Source organism: Dipteris shenzhenensis, chromosome 4, assembly GCF_047967505.1.
Source record: "Dipteris shenzhenensis isolate YYH24624 ecotype China chromosome 4, Dip_SZ_1.0, whole genome shotgun sequence".
Lineage (NCBI taxonomy): Eukaryota > Viridiplantae > Streptophyta > Polypodiopsida > Gleicheniales > Dipteridaceae > Dipteris > Dipteris shenzhenensis.
In genome coordinates, this window is record NC_141599.1 from 6368437 (window position 1) to 6389622 (window position 21186).

Sequence of the window (21186 nt, forward strand, 5' to 3'; positions counted from 1 at the left end):
TCTGAGATGTTAGGGTCAGAGACAATGACCCTAACACGAGGCACCCCATCTGCACTGACTGCCTCTGCAGAGGAAGAAGGCATGCCAGGAAGGGTGGGGATCTCGGTGACCACTCCGAATGTGGCTCCGATAGTGGCAAGCAGTTGATAGTAGACCTGAGGAAGACCAGGAAATCTGATGAACAGTGAAGTGACCTGCCTGTCCTCCTCGACCGGATCGAAGCCCAAGGTGTAGGGTAAAAGAAAGATCCTCCTCGAACCCAAAGCCAGGGGATTAGCTTTGAGAACAAGGGATGTGGACTCGTGGGAGTCGAAAACCACTTGGAAGATTCCACGTCCCAGAAGTCGAATATCCTTGAGGTGTGGAGCGAGATCTCCTAGTAACGCCGCCAGCATCCAGTCTCTAGCTGGAATCAAATATCTAGGGCTGGAATTTTCCAACAACTACAAGTGGAACGCTGTGTAGAAACAAGAATGAAAATCCTGGGAGGTTTGAAAGCTTTGTATAGCTTCCAAAATAATTGTAGAAGAGCACACTTGTGGAATGGGGAGATGAGAAAATTTATATACATAATGCTTGTACAAACAGTGATACTTTGTGGGTGTCTAGAATGGGCTCCTAGGCTCTTTGGGACCTACTGGAACTAAATAGAAACTTTACACAAAAGATTCCTCATAGGGGAATTGGGGGTTGAGGCTCAGACACCCTACTCCATCCTGCTAGATGAGACACGCATGACACCTCTCTAGGGGGAAGCATTATGCCAATGCACGGCCTACCTCAACAAAGTTGCGAAGATGTATGCTAGTGAAATACCTCACAAAGCATTGGAAGCTACACAATCCACTCGATTGCACTGAGAAGGATGAAATGGATGGAATTATGGGGTATAAATTATAATAGCTCTTGATATATCTGAAGATGCATGCAAGATCAGAGAGCTAGTGACACAGAAGATGCTACAGAAACAATGGGGCAAAATGCAATTCTACAAATAGGCAATTAATCCAATGGATAGCTAAGGGATGCAAAAGTACCTTTGCAGAAGACTTATCCATGTTCAAAAGATATCTAATATGTAAAATGTAAACCAGCTCACATGATTTGGAAGTGGAGAACGGAAGGTGGACAAGACCGATGGTCCCAAGAGAAGAAAGAATATGCAAAATCTACCCCACTCGTGGCTCAAGAAAGAAAAGTGAAGATGAGTCACCAATTTAACAAAATATCTCAGCGCCTTAATTACAAAACTTCAAGACTCCTTTGCAGTTTAGACTAGGCACGTTGGAAACATCCTTGCCATAAAACAAGGGAAAGATTCCACTTAATTCTCGCTCACATGGTTACATTATTGGATAGAGATACTAGCTTGAACTTTTTCTATTCATCTTCATTTAAGTCTCGTTTGGATCTTGATAAGACCAAACAAGGCTCTTATCATTCTTTACAGGATCGCTTTGTCTTTGAATGAAGAAAGCATAAATCTCAATTGATCATACCTCGTCTCTCCATTGACTTTCTGCTTGGCATGATTGTCAACTCATCTCCAATCTCCTTTTGAAACACAGCTACCTGGTGGGGGGGAGAGAGACATTATAATCAAGCACATGTCATGTCTTCTATCACGCATAAAGCTTACTAAACACCTTGCTGTTTTAAATCAAGATCTTGTAAGCATGTTTGATGAAAAAGCAAGCATAACATACCCATAGTAGGTACTTACACACGCACACGCACGCACGCACACAATCACAATTTTTTTTAAAGTGAAATTGACGATATTTTATAATGGAGTCCACACGCGCCCATAATTTACATGGAGCTGACTCAAAGACACACACAAGCCCTTATGTTCCATAGTTGCCAGGGAACGCCGTTCCATAGCTATGGAACGTTGGAATGGTGTTCTCTTCACTCAGCTTGAAGAGAACATCTGTGGAACGTCCGGTCTGTGGAATGGCTATGGAACATTCCATATCCCTTGTGGAACGTCTAGGGAATGTTCCCTAAGCCGTTCCCTTCATGCAGGTCATGATTTGGGGCAACTATCTAATCCTAATATAATCGGCGCGATTCGCCACTCTGTGTGTTCCCCGCTTGCAGTCGACCTCCATGCTCTGCATGTTCGCCGCTTGCAAGCTTGCTTCAACCTGCAAGGCTGCATGCAACGCCTAGCCTATGCCTGGCAGCTTGCTAACGCTATAGCCTATCAAGCTACGCTAGCCTACACTACCATCGCGCAGCCTACGCTACAGCTAGCCTACGCACAACTAGCCTACGCTAGCCTACTGCATGCAAGCGTTCCAATACACAGGTGACGGCACAAGACAAACAGCTATGCTAACGCCCATCTTCCAATTGCATACACAGGTGAAAGCTACACAAAAGAAGAGTTCTAGCTTGATGCTAGAGGCTGGGCCTTGGCAGCTACACTAGCTTCTACGAACTGTTGGCAATAGGCTGTTGCGCTCAACGACCAATTAGAACTTGGCGTTGAGGCTTGAGCTACACAAGGCTGAAGCATTGACTGTGGACTCTGCGTTGAGACTCTACGTTGACTCTACATTCAGATTCCAGAAGCTGAGCAGAGGAGTGAGAAGTTAAGACTCAGGAGGTGCTCAAGCCTCAGTGAAGCAGCCTACAGGTACGTTACTACAAAAATTATATACATATGCACAGTGCCAATGCTGTGTGCAAGTAGCATAGTTTGGTCATAATTAATTGCTTGTATAATGTATCAATGCAACAAATATTTGACTATTGTGTAATGTACCAAGTTGATATTGATGGACTTCCATTTGTTGCTTTAACAGAGAACTGTGAGAGCAGCAAACAAGTTACAACAATCAACTTTGAAGTTTGAATTCTCATGACTCCTCCACGCCCTGATGCCCAATCCCCTTGGTGGAAGGAAGTGGACCTTCTAAATCCCGAGGAGTTGCTTGCAAGAGGTTCACGAAAATGGACATGCCGCTATTGTGGCCAGCCAAAGACTGGCAGTTCAGTGAGAGTGAAAGCTCACTTGTTAGGAGAGCAGAACAAAGGCATTAGCATATGTCCTTCAGTGCCAAAAAATGTTCTTTTACGCTTAAAAGCATTGGCAAATGCATCTAAGCATGGTGCTTGAGCTTTTATGCCTGTTGGAAGTGCAGTGTCTACAAGTATTCCAGTCTCAACAATGCCTTCTATTTCAGTTGCCACTTCCAGTCTTGGGAAGGGCAAGAAACAAGCTTCCTTAGCTGCCACTTGGCACCCTGGCAGGAAGGTAGAGGTAGATATGCAGTGGGGTATTTTTTTTTTAGTGATCACATTGCCTTGAATCAAGCCCGCAATCCTTGTTTTGTGGATATGGTGAGGGCTATTGCAGCTTTTGGTCCCTCTTACACACCGCCATCTTATGAAGCCTTGAGAACCAAGATTTTAGAAGGAGAGAAGCACAGCATAGAGTGGGCTTTGAAGCTTGTTAAAGAGGAATGGAAGACATTTGGTGCTACCTTGATGGGTGATGGATGGAGTGATACACGTAGTTGATCTATTCAGGGCATAGTTGCATATTGCACGGGTAAGTCATGCTTCTTGAAGTCCATTGATAACTAAGAGGTTGGCGGATTTGTGGAGTGAATCTATTAATGAGGTGGGGGCTGAACATGTCATTCAATTCATAGCAGATGGGGAGAATTCCAACAGGGCAGTAGGTCGCATTTTGGAGGCACGTTATCCTAAGCTCACTTTTAGTGCTTGCATGGCACATTGCTTGAATAACATGCTGAAGGACATAGGGAAGCTTGCTTGGGTTCATCCAATAATTGATTTTGCAAAGGATATTATTGGTTTTATCACACGACACCGCTACATTCTTACAATGTATCATAAGCTTGCCTCCAAAGACATCTTGAAGTACTCAGAGACACGTTTTGCATACAACTTCATCATGTTGGAGCGTCTTCTAGAGGTAAAAAATGCTCTAAGGTAGCTTGTTGTGTGTAATGAATGGGAGGCGTGGAAGGAATCAAAGTGTGCCAATGCCTTGGAATGCAAGTCTTCATGCTTATCTGATGCCTATTGGGAGGATGTCAATCATATGGTGAAAATAGTGAAGCCCATCATCCTTTTGATGAGGCTTATGGATAGTGATGAGCCATGCATTGGCAAAGTTTATGAGCGGATGGACAAAATAATTGAAAATGTGAAGGAGGTGGTGACTAATCCTGATAGGAAGCAAGAATTAGTAGACTTGGCAGTGGAGCGGTGGAACTCCTATCATTCACCCTTGCATGCTGCAGCTTATGTCTTGGATCCTGAATTTCAAGGTAACAAGCAAGAGTCGGATAAGGAGGTGATGCGAGGATGGGGGAAGATACTGAAGCAAATGGTACCAGATGCACAAGAGCGAAGGCAAGTAAAGGATGAGTTGGCTTTTTACAGGAAGAGATATGGAATGTGTGGCTCTGAGGATGCACAAAGGGATGGGTATATTGTGGGGTCTGCTCTATGGTGGGAGGATTATGGGGCTGATACACCTTTGTTGCAGAACTTGGCTATCCACATTTTAAGTCAAGGAGCAAGTTCCTCTCCTTGTGAGCGCTTGTGGAGTAGCTTTGGGCACATTGCATCAAAGAAGAGGAACAGACTTGGGACACAAAAGGCAAGTGACCTTGTGTTTGTGCATGCAAACTTATGTTTGCTTCAAAAGATGAATGCTGGGTACAGCCGCGAGGAATTCATTGGATGGTAGGAGAAGAATGGTAAGGCAACAGGCCAGCAAATCGTTCTTGTGGTGGGTGCATCCATGGATGATGTTGGAGATGACCAAGAAGATGGAGATCATTCAGATGATGGAGATGATGAAGAGGAGGAAGAGGGCAGCAACCACAATGCTGCAGATTTAGATTGATCATTGATGTTGACAGTGTTGAGTGGATCCTGCATGTAGCAGCTAGCTTTTTAAGTTCTAGGAGCCTCAGTAGTACGAGGTCTCACTCTCCTTTATGCCTCTGTATTCCTTTGGGAGCCCCGGGACGAGGAGCGTCACCGGGAAATGCGGAACGTGGCATAGTTACTAGGGAACGTGAACGGCAACAGAACGACGACCCCTTGGGGAACGGGAATGCCCAAATCCTAGGGGACGTGAACAGGAAGGGAACACCACATCACCATAGCCATAAACAAACATACTATTCTATACATTAGAAAGCTTAAAATTAGAATCCAAGACTCAAAAACATTGCAATTGCTTTTGGAGTAAGGACTCAAGACTCAGGACATAGTTCATGAATAATCTTTGATAATAGAATCTAGATTAATCATTATAGCTGGCCAATGGCATACAAGAGCAAAGTCCATCAGAGACAAGGCACAAACATATGACATTATCTTGAGTCTTGGAACCTTGAATCTGGATACAAGCTACCCTCCATTGGTAGAGCTTTTGGCACGGTGCTGGAGTCCCTGCCAGATTCGACAGCATCAGTGGTATCAGATGACAGGGTCCCCAGGATCGGATTGGTGCTTGAGAACCCAGAGTCCCTCCTAGAGTTGATCCTCCTTGAGATCCTCGAGGGGGCTACACTTTGTGAGAGAGTGGAGATTTCCGGTTTACTAGGCCAATGTCTTCACTGTAGGCAGATGGGCCATTTAGCCCGATATTGCTCTCATAGTTAGGGACGGGCTCCTCCCCCCCCCCCCACCCCTGTAGGGCAAGCCAAGGCCTAGCACCCCCTCAGACAAGAGCAACAGGAGTCTCAGACCCCCTATCTGACACCTTCAGAGGGAGAGTGGACCCAGGTGGGCAAAAAGAAAAAAGAAACAAAGAAAATTGGCTCTAAAGTGCCGCAAGCAACGGGGTAAATGCACACACACACACACACACACAAGCTGCAAGAAGACCCCTCCCCCCCAGTAGCAGGGGCCACTGTTCAGCCATATGATCCTCCCGTAGTGGAGGTCCAGCCACCGCAGTCCCCCTTGCGTCAGCAACGAGCCTTGAGAGCTTTTGACGTTGTGATGGTGGAAGCTGCGAATGGTAGCCCGGTAGCGGTTGAGGAGGGGATCCAAAACCCTGACGCACTTGATCAACAGGACGGGCATGTGATTGCCCCTATTCCTCCCCGCCCTCCTTTCCCCCCGGACCCCTCTCCCTCTCCACGCCCACCCCTCCTTCCGAGCTCCCCCCAAACCCCTCTTCCCTCCCTCGCCCCTCCTACTATGGTCATCCTCACCACCCGCCCCCTCCCCCTCACCCCCCCCTCCCTCCACCTCCCCCCTCACTCCCCTCCCTCCGCTCCTTCCCCCTCTGTAGCAGCTACTTCATCCTCGCCCCCTCCCACCCCCCCATCCGACCTACCTAGGCTCCCCTGCCAGTAGGCAAGGCCACAACATGTTCCCTTTCACTTCCCCATCTCAACGTCTTGTCCCCCTACCCTCTCAACTGACATAACCTCACTTACCCTTGCTGCTACCACCCTCTTAACCTTCACTGAGCTCCATCCTAACATCTATTCCCTCCATCAGTGAGGGAGGTCACGCGTTCCAGATTGATGAGGTCTCTCCAGCTTACCTGATACAGGGTTAGAGCATTCAAAGGATAGAGCTCCACGAGGCGGTTCCTCCTACTAGCCTGGATCCTCATTTCCCTTCGGGGGATAGCGTGTGGGAGATAGTAGCCAGTGTCACAACGTGGAACATTTGGGTTGCTAGCTGTAGTCTAGTGATGGGTGAGCATCCGGTTCCACCCTCCGCTACCATAGTCGCCATCTGGCAGAATATTATTTACACCCTGCGCTCCACTTGGGAGTGTGGGACCCCGAGCTCTAGGGTGATTGTTGCGAGGTGAACACGAAGATATTCACGCCACCGAGGGATTCGTTGGTTGTATAATCACCCCATCTAGCTGTTAGCCCCTGTACCACAGATTCCCTAGGCACTGAGCTGGGTTTCTCTGGAATAGGCTGGTTTTCTTCTTTCAGCCTTTATCGATACTCAGCACCTTCGGGGCTGCTATTTTGTATAATGTTTTTCAAGAATTAATAGAAGGTTCCTTTCTTTGCCCGAAAAAAAAAAGGAGAGAGAATCTCCTTCTAGTCCAAAAACATGCGGGAAACAACGGGACAGCCCTTAACTTTCCCATCAATGTATCCAAACAGAAAATCCCAGAAGGATGCTCATGACCAAATGCATGAGTGGATAAATATGAGAGTAAGTGATGCATCATAGCAGCCCAAGGCTGCTTTCCCTGCATAAATTCCATATTATCTTGCCTCTATGTGCTAAAATGTGTATATGAATATTAAGAATATTCAGACCACCATGCATTTTTGGTGAACAAAGGCGCTGCATCGAGAGCAATCTGATGCTTTTATGACCATGTATGAACCGCTAAAAGGTCTCCATAAGAGTAGACATAAAACATGCAATATCCTTCTTGCCAAACATCATCAATGGCAAAAACAATTGTATGTAGGCAACCAAAATGGATTGAGTAATACGAAGTCAAACATGAAGCAGCCAAGTAGATAATTCCAATATTCCAATTTCTTTTTAAGCTTTTCTAGTACCCAATCAGTTTGCTAGCGGGAAGTGACCATCCATCTCAAGGGATATTCAAGATTTTTCACAATCTGAGTGGGCAAGACAATTTCCCCTGGCCAAAAAAGATGATGCCAATCTTTAGCATGCAATGGCAGCAACTTAGACTTTTGGAAATAGACATATAGACCAGCAGCCAAACCATATAGAGACAAAGCACTCATGAGTTGCGAAAGATCCTACTGAGTATTTTTAGGAGTGAAGAAGGAATCATCAGCATAAGCTTGCGCAATCATGGGTTTAGTTCCCTAAATCTCTAAACCATGCAATGCATCTGTATCCACAAGATGATCAAGATAGCAAAGCATCAGATGCATAGCAAGAGTGCATTAAGAGGGCATCCTTGGCGAACTGAAAAATAGAGAATCCGCTGATCGGAAATGTCCACAAATAATATGCAAGCAGCTTTACTATCTTTAGTAAAGCCAAAATACAATATGCTGCACACACACACACACACTTTTTTTTTTTTAGTGAAATCTTTTATTTCTGTGTGGGAAACCCCAAAAAGAGGTAAAAACCCACCAATAGGTACAAAGAAAAAATATACAAGTAAAGCCTCAGAGAAAAACTCATGAGGCAGCCCAATAAAAAGTTACATATCCACTGGAGGAGAATCAAACAAAAGATCCTCCAGTTTCAAATTGTTGCTTTGTAAAAAGTGATGCAGTGGAGTAACTGCACCATCAATAAAAACTGGCTGTTTTTTGCCCTTGTGATTCTTCTTAATATAAGCTGGCAGCCGGAATTTTTGAATCACAAGGTCAAAAACCTGTTGTAACCAAGGATGAAAAGACTCCGGAGAAAAAGTAACGTCTGCATCCTGAACAGAAATAGACTCTGGCACAATCATCACAGGCGAAGGAGCTGGATCAACATCAGTACCATCTAAAGGAGCTGCATCACATAAATCACGACTCATCGTTTCAGCTTCACTCCGAGTATCAACCTGAGATAAAACATGTACAGCATCCCGTATAATCCCCTCTTCAAGAGGAAGATCCATATCCTGAGGAGAAGGAGGTTGACGGTGCTCAACAGGAGATTGAGCCTGAGCTTCTTTAGTAGCAAAAAGATTGGCCTGTGATTTATCTACCTTCCTCCAGCAATGCTTCGGAGCAGTGAATGAAGGCTTATCCAGTGAAGCCATAGCAGAGACCGGAGGAGAAGGGGGAGTAATCTTGACTGCTAAGAAAGGAGCAGGAGTGGTCTTGAAAGCAGAAGGGCAAGCACGTGCAAAATGACCAACCTGGCGGCACCGATAACATGCTGTAGGAAAAGAGGCAAAATGCAACCAAATGCACATCGGATGGGCAAAACCCAGATCAAGATCCAAAGTAGAAGGCAATGGCTGCATCATATCCCATAGAACACAAATATGAATATCCCGAGTGGCCTGCAAAAACTTCTGTCTGGGAACATGAAGAGGCCTCCCGAAGAAGAAGAGGAACGGGCAGCACTTTGAGGGTGATCCATACCGGGCAATGAGTCAAAAGAGAAGTTGCCGGATCAAAAAGAGGATCCCAGGGCATGGCATAAGCAAAGAAACCTACCCCAGGAACCCCAGCACAACTGACAAGGCGCTCCACCACCTCCGTTGAAGAACAGTGGGCATAATAAAACCCCTTGCCCATAAAGACAAAGGAGGAAATCAGATCCGGACCCACGGCAACTTCAGCCCCCAAACGACGAAGGTGAGCTGCAAAAAGAACCCTGCCCATAAAGTTGAGACATATCCCAAGCTGCTGAGCTTGTCGAAGACCAAAGATCACAAGGGAAGAATCCAAAGAACAAACCAAAGGAGAACCCGAAGAAGGAACTTCTATAATGGAGGTAGCACACATCTGGCGAAGAAGATCCAACTAGAGAGGAGAGGAAGGTCCATCTGCAACATCCAGCTTCGCCAATTTGAAAGAGCACGAAGGAAGCAAAACACCTCTCTTCCGCCGAATGAAAACACGTGTGGGAGCAGAGGCAGAAAGAGGAGCTGAAGCACAGAACACGAACGAGGCATCTGTCGAAGCAACAGGAAAAGGGGAAGAAGAGGCATCAAGGAAAGAGCAAGACGGAGAGGGCTGCTCCAGAAGAGGTACGGACTACACAAAAGGAGCAGAATCAGGCTGTACAAATAGACTATGCAGAGGGGTTGTACGAAAATCAGAGGCGACATGAGGGTGGGACTGTACGGACGACCGTACAGTCTGTACAGAATGCAGAGAGGGTACAGCTGAGTTCAGGAAAGGCGTGGATGAAGACAGGCAGGGTACGGATGCGGGCTGGAAAGGTACGGCTGCAGGCTGCAAAGGTACGGGGATGTACGGAGCAGGGACAGAGGATAACGGAGCAGGCACGGGAGGCTGCGAGCAGGAAAGCGAGGTAGGTTGGGGCTGTACAGGCGAGGGGGAGGCTCCATCGCTCCTCCTCACACACACACACACACCAGTGCGCATGCACACACACACTATATGACACATTTTTAGATATGGATACACACACACACACACACACAGAGTTGCTTGCATAGTTTGTCTCCAATACATCATAACTAACCATACGTACAAAGAAGCATTGAACCAACAATGCCCATTGAGTTTCCTTCATGCATCCTTACTGAACCAAGTTTCCATTCCAAAAATAAAACCCTTGCCTCATTATGAGATTGATACATTGCTTCCAAGTGTTCCATGCACTTTTGGAAGTTCGACAATATTTGACATGAGGTATAATAAGCCTCTTCACTAAAAGCATTTAAAGACAAGGCATGTGCATCCAGAGCAGCCCATCGTCTTTGATCTAGTGGTGGTTGAACACGTGTTTGACCTAGGACTTGCTGCCCACAATGGCCAACACCTCGACCAGCTCCTTGTTTGCGACCTACCATAAATTTCCAAAGTCTATACCAAAATATTTTTAGTCATGAAGCTGGTGCCTTTCAACTTATCCTCTTTAGCAAAAACTTTGAAGACATCACAGGGATTTCGAGCCATCTCAAATAAATGCTTAATACATGACCTCTAAAAACTTCACTTGCTGTGAACTAAACTGCACCAACAAATGTCAATGCTTCACATGCCAATACTTAGCCAAAGTCTACATAATTTGCTGAAATCGGATTTGTACCTGCAAATAAAAGTCCCCTTGGCACGAACGCCAATAAATGCAAGCACTGGAGACAAAAAGGCCCAAATATATGAGGGAAAAAGACACACCAAATGCGAGTAAAAATGAGGCAAAGCTGAGCAATAAACTTGCAGACTGTATAGCATTGATAAAGCAGCAGCCGTTTTTCATCCAAAATGGCTCTGAAACAGAGGCCGAAAATGTTCAAGACAGCAAGAGATGTTGGTTCCACATTAGGGTTTTCTGGAGGAACTTCAAAACTGGAGGCAGCCTGTATGAAAGCCTAAAAACCAAGTCCAAAACCCCAAAAAGAGTCTAGACATAATTGAAACCCTAAAAACGGGTCTGTAATCACTCCAAAACAGGTCACCTTGGCCAGTAACAGCTGAAGCAGCTCGGAAACGGTAAAAATACTTGCACAAATGGGTCAACTAATCTGAAACAGCTCCCAAGGTCTGCAGGAGGTGGCAGCTGCACAAAAAATGGCCATACAACTACTGTGCAGCAGTCGTACAGCAATCACGGCTGCCAAAAACAGCTCTAGCAGCTGAAAAATAGGTGCGCAGCAGCAGCAACACCTCCAAAACAGTAAATTTGTTAGCGACTTTCAAAAAAACAAGGGTGGCCTAATGTAGAACAGTTCTAAGAGCTCTCGCAATGACAAAACCGGGTAGGGGAGGCACGGGGGAGCGAGAGGCAACCTTATCTGATACCAATTTGTGAGAAAATCGAGCGAGATGCAGAACAGTGAAGGAGAAACAACTCCCTGAACTGTTATATTGAGAATGAGAAGCTGAAATGAAGTACAAGGACACAAAACCTATAACCCTAGGGTGTAACCTTAAATGGGTTTAAGATCCTTACACACAACTAACTCAACCAGTAACTATGTTTAAGGGGGAAAAACCTCAATTAGGGGAAAAGTCCCTCTAACCTAACCTAACACTGACAAATGCCTTAATATTTCCAACAACTTGCTATTTGTACAAGGTTGTAGCTACTCTATGTTGCCTTGTAGTTATAACAAGACTGAGATATCCTATTTCAAAATAATTCTGCTATACAATGTCAACGTACAATTGAGTGGCTTCCTTTACGATTCCACGCTGTCCTTTGTTCTTCCCTTAATCTGTATAAATCCTTTTAGACCAAATCTCTAAAAATTCCTTTCCCTTCAGGAAGCCCTTGCAGACTTACTGCACACTTCCCAAGTTGATATATTGCTGCCTAGAGCCACCCCTCATTCCCTTCCTTGCACCAGTGCTTAAGGTAGGATTCTAGGGTTATTGGATTCATAGACCTGTTGATATTTAAATGAACGGGAAACATATCCCATATCACTCTCTTTAGTAATTCGTTTCATAACCCTGGCCTACAAACCCGACTGACATTTAATGCTAATATTTATAGAATGGTGAATATGTATCTCTATTCTTTGGGCCTGCAAGAATGTTTTCCTTGTATTGGTGTTGAATATAATAAAGGCTTGAAACCCTCCAAAAGCTCTCAGTTCTAAAAATGCACTCCATGTATAGGTGTCCTCAAAAATCCAACCCTAGAGGTCTGTCTATGTGATTTCTGGCTTCTTCCTCCAACTAGAATAAATTTGAGTTTCTCAAGGAAAGCCAATTTCATAGCTCAACATAAAGCTCCATAATGCCTGCTAAATTGTACATGTTGCCAGACCATTGAGCATGGTTAGCTTCCCCACGCTACATACTTTGCAAGATCTAAGTTTACCTTAGTACATCAACGTCAAAGTGATTTGAGATCACATTAGTGATATCTTGGTGTATATTATCAGTAGCCATTGTCAGCGCTCAGGTTTATTTCCAAGGCCCACATGGACCTTAGAGAAGCCAAAGCACAAGGGATGCAACGACCTAATTAGCTATTTCACCATTTTCCTGGCCATAATCATGGACGAAGGGTGAAAGAACAGAAGCATGCATATGGTTGTGTTAACATGAGTTTTAGACATGATTTACAAGTTTGTTTGACGCCTTCTTTGATGATGAGGGTTTAAGCTCTATGTCATCGCCACAACGTCCATTACACCAAGGCATCATCCACGCCGGTGAGCATAGCTACTGTTATGCTCTAGCCGAGATAGCATGACCTCGGAAAGATCGGTGGGCATTTTCTCTTAGATGACCGACTTCTGTAATATTTAATGTGCGTAAATAAAATGGTCAAGAGGAGTAACTGCCAAGGTCCTAGGTGAGGGTGTAATGGCATTGACTAGGTGGTTCTGAGTGCTAGGCCTAGGTGCACCTAAATGTGTAATAATGCCAAGGGGCAAATGGTTTAATTGTGCCCCAAGAGAGGGTTAAATGGTGTACCAAGAAAAGGGCTAAAATGATGACATGTGGCAGAGGGAACCATCTAGGGAGTTGTGGGTTTTGTGGATAGGCATGAGAAAAAGAAATTACGTATAAGATGAAACATGCGATCCACGAGAGCAAGGCTGGGTGGAAAAACGAGATGCCATCGCCCGTGATGAGAAAAAAATGAGATTAAGAGAATTAGCTAAGGTTCGTTTCAATTGGTATCAGAGCCTATGGTAGAGATCAAGAGCTGGAGCGGCCTGATAAAGGGAGAGCGTGATCTGGAGCGGTCTGGTAAAGGGAGAGCGTGATAATTCGGTTGCCCGTGACGACGAACAGCAGAGCCCGATGATAGAGCGCGCGGTGGCTGAGTTCGTTGTGAGGGAGGTCTTCGACGAGCGTTCACCAGATAGCGGAGCAGATTGGCGTTGTGACTTGCGATGGACGAGGGGGAAAATAGCGGGCAGGCTAACAGGTATTCTGCAAGGAAATGAGTTGCAGGCCTGGATGATCCCTGGTGGACTGACGACGTGCAGCTTTGCTGAGCACCGACGTGCGCCTGCATGGAGTCAAGCGAAGGTGGAGCGGGGCGATAACCTGCGTAACAGTAGAGGAAAAGTTTTTTTTTGGATATTCCCGTTTCATACAGGCCGGAGGACCTCGAAGCTTCGAGACTTGTCCCTGAGGTCCAAACCCAGCGTAACAAGGTTCAACAATAGAGTGACGAGCAGAACCTTGTCCTGGATTCCTTTTGAAGCCTGCGTGGAGCTTCCAGGGAGCACTTTTTTCTCTTTTATACAAATTTTGAGTTGCAGTCGATTCGTTCTGTACAACAGCAGAGGCTGTCGTTTATTTTTCCTGCATAACAAAAGGGAAATCTGAAAAAAAAAAAAAACTATTTTTCCTTTTGAAACTATGGAGACAGAAGGACAAGATTCCAGGGTGACCTAGTGAATCCAGAGCACGGTCTACACAACAAATGTCCCATCACACAACACCTACTCTGGTCGGTAGGATTTCGGTATTAGTAGAAGCTTTACAGCAAATTATGAACCAGCAGCTTCAAGTGAATGCTGGTCAGAATGAGATTAGGGAGATGGTGCAAGCCTTGTTGGCTAGGCCATCTAGAATTGATAAGGGCAAAGCTCCAGCAGAGCCAGAGCCCAGTATACACTCATCAGAGCGTGCGAGGGTCAAGGTGCCTAATATTGCCAACTATAGACCGGAGAAGTATGCTGGTCGGATGACCGAGCGCAGTTCTGATGTGATCGAGGTTTGGTTACACAAGTGGAAAGAAGCCTTCGCCATTTGTGAAATCCGATCTGATCTAAAGAAAATCCGTGAGGCCACTCACCTGTTTATTGAGGCAGCGGATAGATGGTGGATAAAGCAACAGAAAGATCAAGTTGCTCCTACCACCTGGGAAGGGTTTAAAGCTGAATTTAAGAAACACTTTCTTCCACCTGACGAAGAGTCCCGAGCTTGGGATGCTTATAGAAACCTTCGTCAGAGGAATTTGTCAGTGGCAGAGTACACTGACAAGTTCAGGGAATGTGTCATGAAAATAGCAGACCCTCTCCCTATATCGGTTCAGTTAAAAGACTATATCTATGGATTGAACGACAAAATTAAAATGGAAGTTCGGGCTAAATATGTGACTACATTAGATGAATCTATTGCAGTAGCCCTGAACTATGAGGATGCCAGAGGCAGATCTAGTGGATTTGTGCAGGCAGGGACTCAGTATGAGTACCCAAGAAAAGGGGGATTTCAAAGGAAATGGACTTCAAAGACAAGTGTCTCGCAGCCAAGTGGCCAAACCAAGCAGGTGAAGCTGGTTGAGGGACCAGCAAAAACAAGTACCACCGTTGGGGTGAAAGGGAAAATAACTCCAATGGCAGCCCGGGCTTGGTCAAAGTCCTCGTTGACCCCTGAACAAAAAGAGAAAGCTAGAAAAGAAGGATTGTGCTTCGGCTGCCTTCAGCGACATCAGTGGAAAGATTGTCCACTGAATAAAGACCGTCGCACGGCCAATATGATAATATCTGAATGCGACGCGGAAATGCAGGAGAGTCCCAATGCGGAACATATGCAGATGCAATTGGCGGGACCTTCTCAGAGGTTAGTACCTGTGTTGTTAAGTGTGTCTATTACTAAGTTAGTGAGCGGTGCACCTGATAACATCCTTTCAAAGCCCGCAGCAACGGGGTATACGGTTTTCGATGAGCCTGAGTTGATTAAAATGAAAGAGCAAGTAGCCAATCATGATGTGATTGTGTTGTTTGACTCAGCGTCAACACACAATGTAATCAACTCAAAGCTTATTAAGAGGCTCAAGTTGAAAACTAGTCCGTCTGACTATACTTATACGGTCAGGATGGCGGACGGTAGTTCAACTGAAGTATGGGACCAAAGGGTTACCCAGTTGGAACTTCGAATTCAGAACTATGTTAAGAAGCTGGACTTTGAACTGACCAGACTTGCTCACGCAGATATAGCCCTAGGCATGGCTTGGCATTTTTGGAAAAATCCAGCCATTGATTGGAAAAAGCATATTTACCAGTTCAAGATGAACAGGGTAGAATATGTTTTGCGAGGTGAAAAGGATTTACCTCGAGGACCACTGATTTCAGCCATGGAAATTCGGAGGACTCCGAAAGAGTTTCTGTGTCTGTGTATAGCATCGGTAGAGTCGATTGATGATGCATCGACTAGCACTGAGGCTACAAAAGATGGAAAAATGGCCGAGTTGGCTAAAGAAATATCAGAGAAGTTCTCTGAATGTTTTAGGGATCAACTACCTTATGGGTTACCTCCAGAGCGGAAAGTTCAGCATAAGATTGAACTGATCCCGGGGGCAGAACCTGTAAATAGACCTCCCTATAGAATGAGTTTTACTGAAGAGGCGGAGGTGCGTAGACAACTGGAAGAATACCTCAAGTTGAGGCAGATTCAACCAAGTTTCTCACCTTTTGCTTCGCCAGTGATATTAAAGAAGAAAAAGGTTCGCCTCTGTATAGATTACAGAGCATTGAATAATATCACTGTTAAGCACAGGTATCCGATGGCTCGGATTGATGATTTGCTAGATGCATTACATGGAGCCGTGATTTTCAGCAAGATAGATCTTAAGTGTGGCTACCATCAGATCCGGATTAGAGCCGAGGATGTGCATAAAACCGCTTTCAGAAGCAGGTTTGGTCATTATGAGTTTTTGGTAATGCCCTTCGGACTTACCAATGCTCCAGCGACATTCGTCATGCTTATGAACGATTTACTACGTCCGTATATCGGAAAGTTTGTAGTACATTTTATTGACGATATCCTGATATTCAGTAAAAGTATTACTGGGCATCGTGAACACTTAAGAGTAGTGTTCAGTACTTTGAGGAAAGCCAATCTTTATGTAAATAAAAAGAAAACTATACTGTGTATGGTTAGGCTTGAATATTTAGGATTCATAATTTCTCCACAGGGGGTATGAGAAAAAAATGAGATTAAGAGAATTAGCTAAGGTTCGTTTCAGCTACGGCTTGTGCTTCCAAGGCAAGGATGTGCCGACCAAGTCTGGATTCATCTGCATTAGTTAACTCAGGCATCTGTGTTCATGACTATTTATAGCCTGGCGAGACTTAGGTTTGCAATATGTTAATAGTAACATCATTATCCGTGTCTCACTCTTCAATGTTCCCGATCTCTAAAAGCGACTTGTGTACTACAACAAGAGTGCACAAGTGCACGTAGGCAATGCCTCCTAGTATAGTGTTTAATCAAGCCCTTTTGGATGTAAAAAGAAAAAGCAACCGACTTTTTAAAGGGCATTGGGCTATTAAAAACCAATTTTGTATGACGTCTATAAATGGCAGTTCGAAACACATAGTTTAATTGATTTATTAAAATTACATGTGGAAATTCACAAAAGAATTTCAATCCTTCACTATAGCACTCCCTCTAAGGAGACACTGCTAATAAATTTCTATCATAAGCGGAACAAGTCGTTCTATATGAAAAAAATAATACCAAAAAACTTACATATCCCGCAAAGCAAATGAGGGACACCTAAAGGCATCGTACAGCACAGAAATGAAGTTTTCATAGACTTAAAACTCACCCGAGCCCCTTTGCCAAAACAAGTAGTTCTAGATGAGCAAAATAATACCAAAAAGCTTATATATCCCGCCAAGCAAATGAGGGATGCCTAAAGGCATCATACAGCACAGAATTAATATTTTCATACACTTAGAGCTCACTTGGCCCCCTCTGCCTGGACTATTCTTACAAAGTTTAATCATAAGCTTTGATATTAAATTGTGTTAGTTGTATAAAACTATGCATACATGATGATCAAACATATTTGTCTGATAGTGCATGGGAGATTTTGCAAATATCCATTTGTGACACATCCTTATAATTGTCTATATAAATCGGTCTATCCTAAAGCTTTCAAGCCTTAATCCTTTTGGCCTTTCATGTCTAAAAGAACATTAAATTCTCTCATGTCCTGATCATGTTTCTTGTCATGACACAGACTTCTTTTGAGGAAGAAATCCCATACTACGGATGGAGGTCACTATCCTGGTTGTCATTACTAGACATTAGAAGGTGATTACATTATACGCCAATTTAATCATGCAACATGTATTTGTATTTATGATGGACACCGACCGATATTGTTATGGCAGTGGATCATTTGAGTCAATAGGGCCCCATGAGCTTGAGCGATTACTTCAGATGGCACCAAATTCGGACATGTAACACTTGTTTTATTAATAAAGATGTGCACCCACAGTGTCTAGGTCCTAGGGGCAATAGGAAAAGGGAGGGTGCATTAAGGTGCATTGAATAGTAGATGCACGGGGTCATAGGCTAAGGGTAGATCTAAATGGAAAGATGAAACTTGAATGATCTCAAGGGGCATTAATGAAGGGGTATCTCCCTTCATTGTGAATCTCACATATCATTCTCTACCACCTTGCATTCATCCGCCATCTCTCTCACCTTTTCTCACTTGCATGTAGCTTGAAAACAGAAACAAGTACTCTCATGAGGGCGCTCTTCCCCCATTGGAGGGCCAATCGACGTCAAACTTCTGCATGCATTGCACACATTTGCATTCTCGCAAGTCCAAAACTTCCCAGTTTGTACAATGCCCTTGCACTCAAAAGTTTACAGCTCTTTCTAACTCTGCTACATTGCAATCCCCCAAAGTTCATTTACATGCTAGGATTGCTTTTCTCTTGAGTGACCAGAGACCTCACAGTGGCAGTCCCCTATGAGTAAGATTTGGACAGAAAAAAAACTCAAAAATCCAGAAAAGAGGATCTTTGAAGAGATTACAGAGACAACAGGAGATGATAAATCAATTCACAAGTGGAATGGAAAGCAGGAAGTAGAACACAGTCAACTTCTAAATGCAGGGATAACAGGAGATTATAAATCCACATTAGTTTGTAAGTGGAATGAACAGTGGGAAATAGAACACAGTCACGGCTTCTAAATGCACAATGCAACTATACTAAAAATAAAAGTATCAGCACAAAAGCAGATGCATTTACACCATTACAACAAGGCGTCCGGATTTACTTTACTTCCATATAAAAACGTTCATATTTTGTTGGCGGATCTACCATGAAGGGAATTTTCCAAGCAATCACTTTAATAAGTAGAAGACAACCTCATTTCGCAAATTTTGCAACTTGTCCCAATATCCATCAGGTTTGCGTTGCTCATATGCTAATGACAACTTCATTCTTGCTGCAATTGTTCTGAACCCACCCATAGCTGTGATAGCCTTCTCAAGGTCAATGCGCTTATGCTTTCGCATAGAATTCCGCAGTGGCATAACTCCTTCAGTCCCATATCTTGCTATAAAATCTTTGATCTCCTTCTCCAACAATTGAAAATCATCTTTCAGGCCAGGTCTATGCACACGCCGTCGAACAGTTTTTCTCACTGTACTGTTTGAAGAATTCTCCCCCGCACTTGAGTCTAACTTAAATTCAGACTCCTCCAGAAGTACGCTGGCAGTCCCTTCATTTTGAAGAACAGCAGGACTTTGTTGTAAGCATGTTGACTCTTCAAAGTCAGCCAAAAGAGTTTTGGGAGCAGCCTCCAAATGAGAAATGTCAGGGCCTGAACTTGCTACTAAGCTTTCAACTCTATCACGAATTGCACAAAGGTTCGATGGAAGATCCTCATAAATCACCTGCCACCATGCAAAAAGAAGCACAACATTGATCAAAGTATAAGAAAAAAGCCACAAAGTTTGACCATTTCAGTTCCAGAACAGCATTCATGTTCAGCAAGTTAACACCATTGCACTTTTTTGAAATACCATCAGGTTCTAATCATGCTTTGATGCAGGCAAAAAATAAGATACAACAGTAATAGATAATCACAGTTACAAGTCTAAAGAGACCAATTCCTGCTTAACCTTTTAGAAGGGGAAAAAAGCGAGTCTAACTTGCGAAAAGAACAATGGTTGGAGACTTTTAGATGTATTTCTGGACTACCTGTGATAACCTTATACATGCATATCTAAGCATCCAAACAAAATTAGAAACAGCACTTAAGATAGCCTTCTCTTGCAAGAAGCATGCAGTATGGATAGGCTTCACATTTAAATTTGAAAAGAGTAGATGGGAAACATCAAAAAGCTAACTCCATATCAAAGACAGCAGTAAGTCACTTGAGGACTTTTGAAACACTTCAATTTCACGATTCTGCCAATTCACTGATTGCAGAGTAAAACAGCCTTCTTCAGCTTAAGATAAATCTTGCCACTATTTGTAAGCTGCATCTTTATTCTAGTATACCAGTGGGCATAATGCAATGTAATTTCATAAAGCAGCATTGAATCAGTCTAATGCAAAATCCTAACAAATTTAAGAGAAATCATGGTTCACGTACTGCTACACCTTCCTTCCCTTTCCATTAATCTCCCTTTTGACTTTGGTCAGCCCCTCCATGTCTCCTTGCCAGGACCCAGTTTTGCACTACTAAATCTTTCAAATTATATCCGTATTTTCTTTGCTTGTTCTGTTTTTGCAGCCTTATTATTGGGAAATTGATTGATGAACTATGGAATTAGTAACTGATTTACCCTTGGGGTAAGTACATGGTTACAAAAAGTCACAAGTTTCAAGAGTGGTAGTTAACCTTAGGGTCTGGGGGTCTCATGTTATGGCTTCAAGTCATAACATGGTCACCTACTTAAAACGGTTCACATGATGTGGCATGCCCCCTCAAAACCCCTCATCGATCGAAGGCTGTTAGTGTCAAAGCCTACAACTACATTTCGAGCTGCTGGCTATGGAGTATGAAGCTGTGATTGTGGCTGGCTATGGCCACATGAAGCTTCAGCATGCCCTCTTCTTCATTTCCTTTGGTAATGCAGAAGTATACACCGTCCAATTCTCAAACATCTGCAAGTCGTTTGAAGCTGCAGGGACAAGCAGTCAACGTGTGGGAAGTGACTAAGTTTTATGAATGAGCGAAAGTAGTGCCAGTATATACCTAGATGAATCCAGGAACATTCCCAAACTCATCCTCTAAAAACACAACATAGTGCAGTTTCAATCTCATGATAGTCATTCACAAGGTTGAAAACCATAAACTCCATCATTCATAGCAGGGACTAGCTACTATGACATCCCCACTGACGTCATCAGCGCCCAACAGTGGGTGTAGACCATAGTATAAAAATATGCTCTCACACATACAAATCCACACACCCACACATACTTGAGCATCCATTAATACAAAGTCTTCGTACTGAGTTTCTAGGAGAAGGCTGTCCCTGCTCTCCCCTCAAGAACTTTTGTCTTTGCAAGCGGCTGTCCCTGCTCTCCCATCGCTGCCCCCCCACCTTAGCTTCCCTTCCACCATGGCTCCCCCCGCCCTTCCCCTTAACGTGGCCTTCCATTTCGCCCTTGTCTTTCCCCCCTGTTGCCCACCCTTTCCCAGCTCCTCTCCTTTGCCTTTGCTTCACCAAGGTGCCCCGCTTGCTGGTCTCCCAGCCTGTGTTGCTGGGTCAAGGTGCCTGGGACACAGTTCGTGCCCCCACAGGCATCCCTATGAGTTCGTGCTGGCCTTTGGAGCCTCCCTCTTCAGTTTGAGACACTCCCTCAGTCAGACCATAGTGTTCCATTGTAGT

At 44.2% G+C, this 21186-nt stretch overlaps 2 protein-coding genes across 2 annotated transcripts in view; one reads left to right on the forward strand and one right to left on the reverse strand.

The window, feature by feature from the left end:
• Positions 1-21186, reverse strand: part of LOC147902387 (uncharacterized) — a 151349-nt gene that overhangs the window by 33420 nt on the left and 96743 nt on the right. The window contains exons 8-9 of the mRNA XM_087373655.1: positions 18706-19236; positions 1500-1572 (exon numbers count right to left, since the gene is read on the reverse strand). Coding sequence (XP_087229781.1) covers positions 1500-1572; positions 18706-19236 — 604 coding nt within the window. The remainder of the gene's footprint in view (positions 1-1499; positions 1573-18705; positions 19237-21186) is intronic.
• LOC147902388 (uncharacterized) lies at positions 4166-4735 on the forward strand. The gene has a single exon (XM_087373171.1). It carries the CDS (start codon positions 4166-4168, stop codon positions 4733-4735), a length of 570 nt encoding a protein of 189 aa, XP_087229297.1.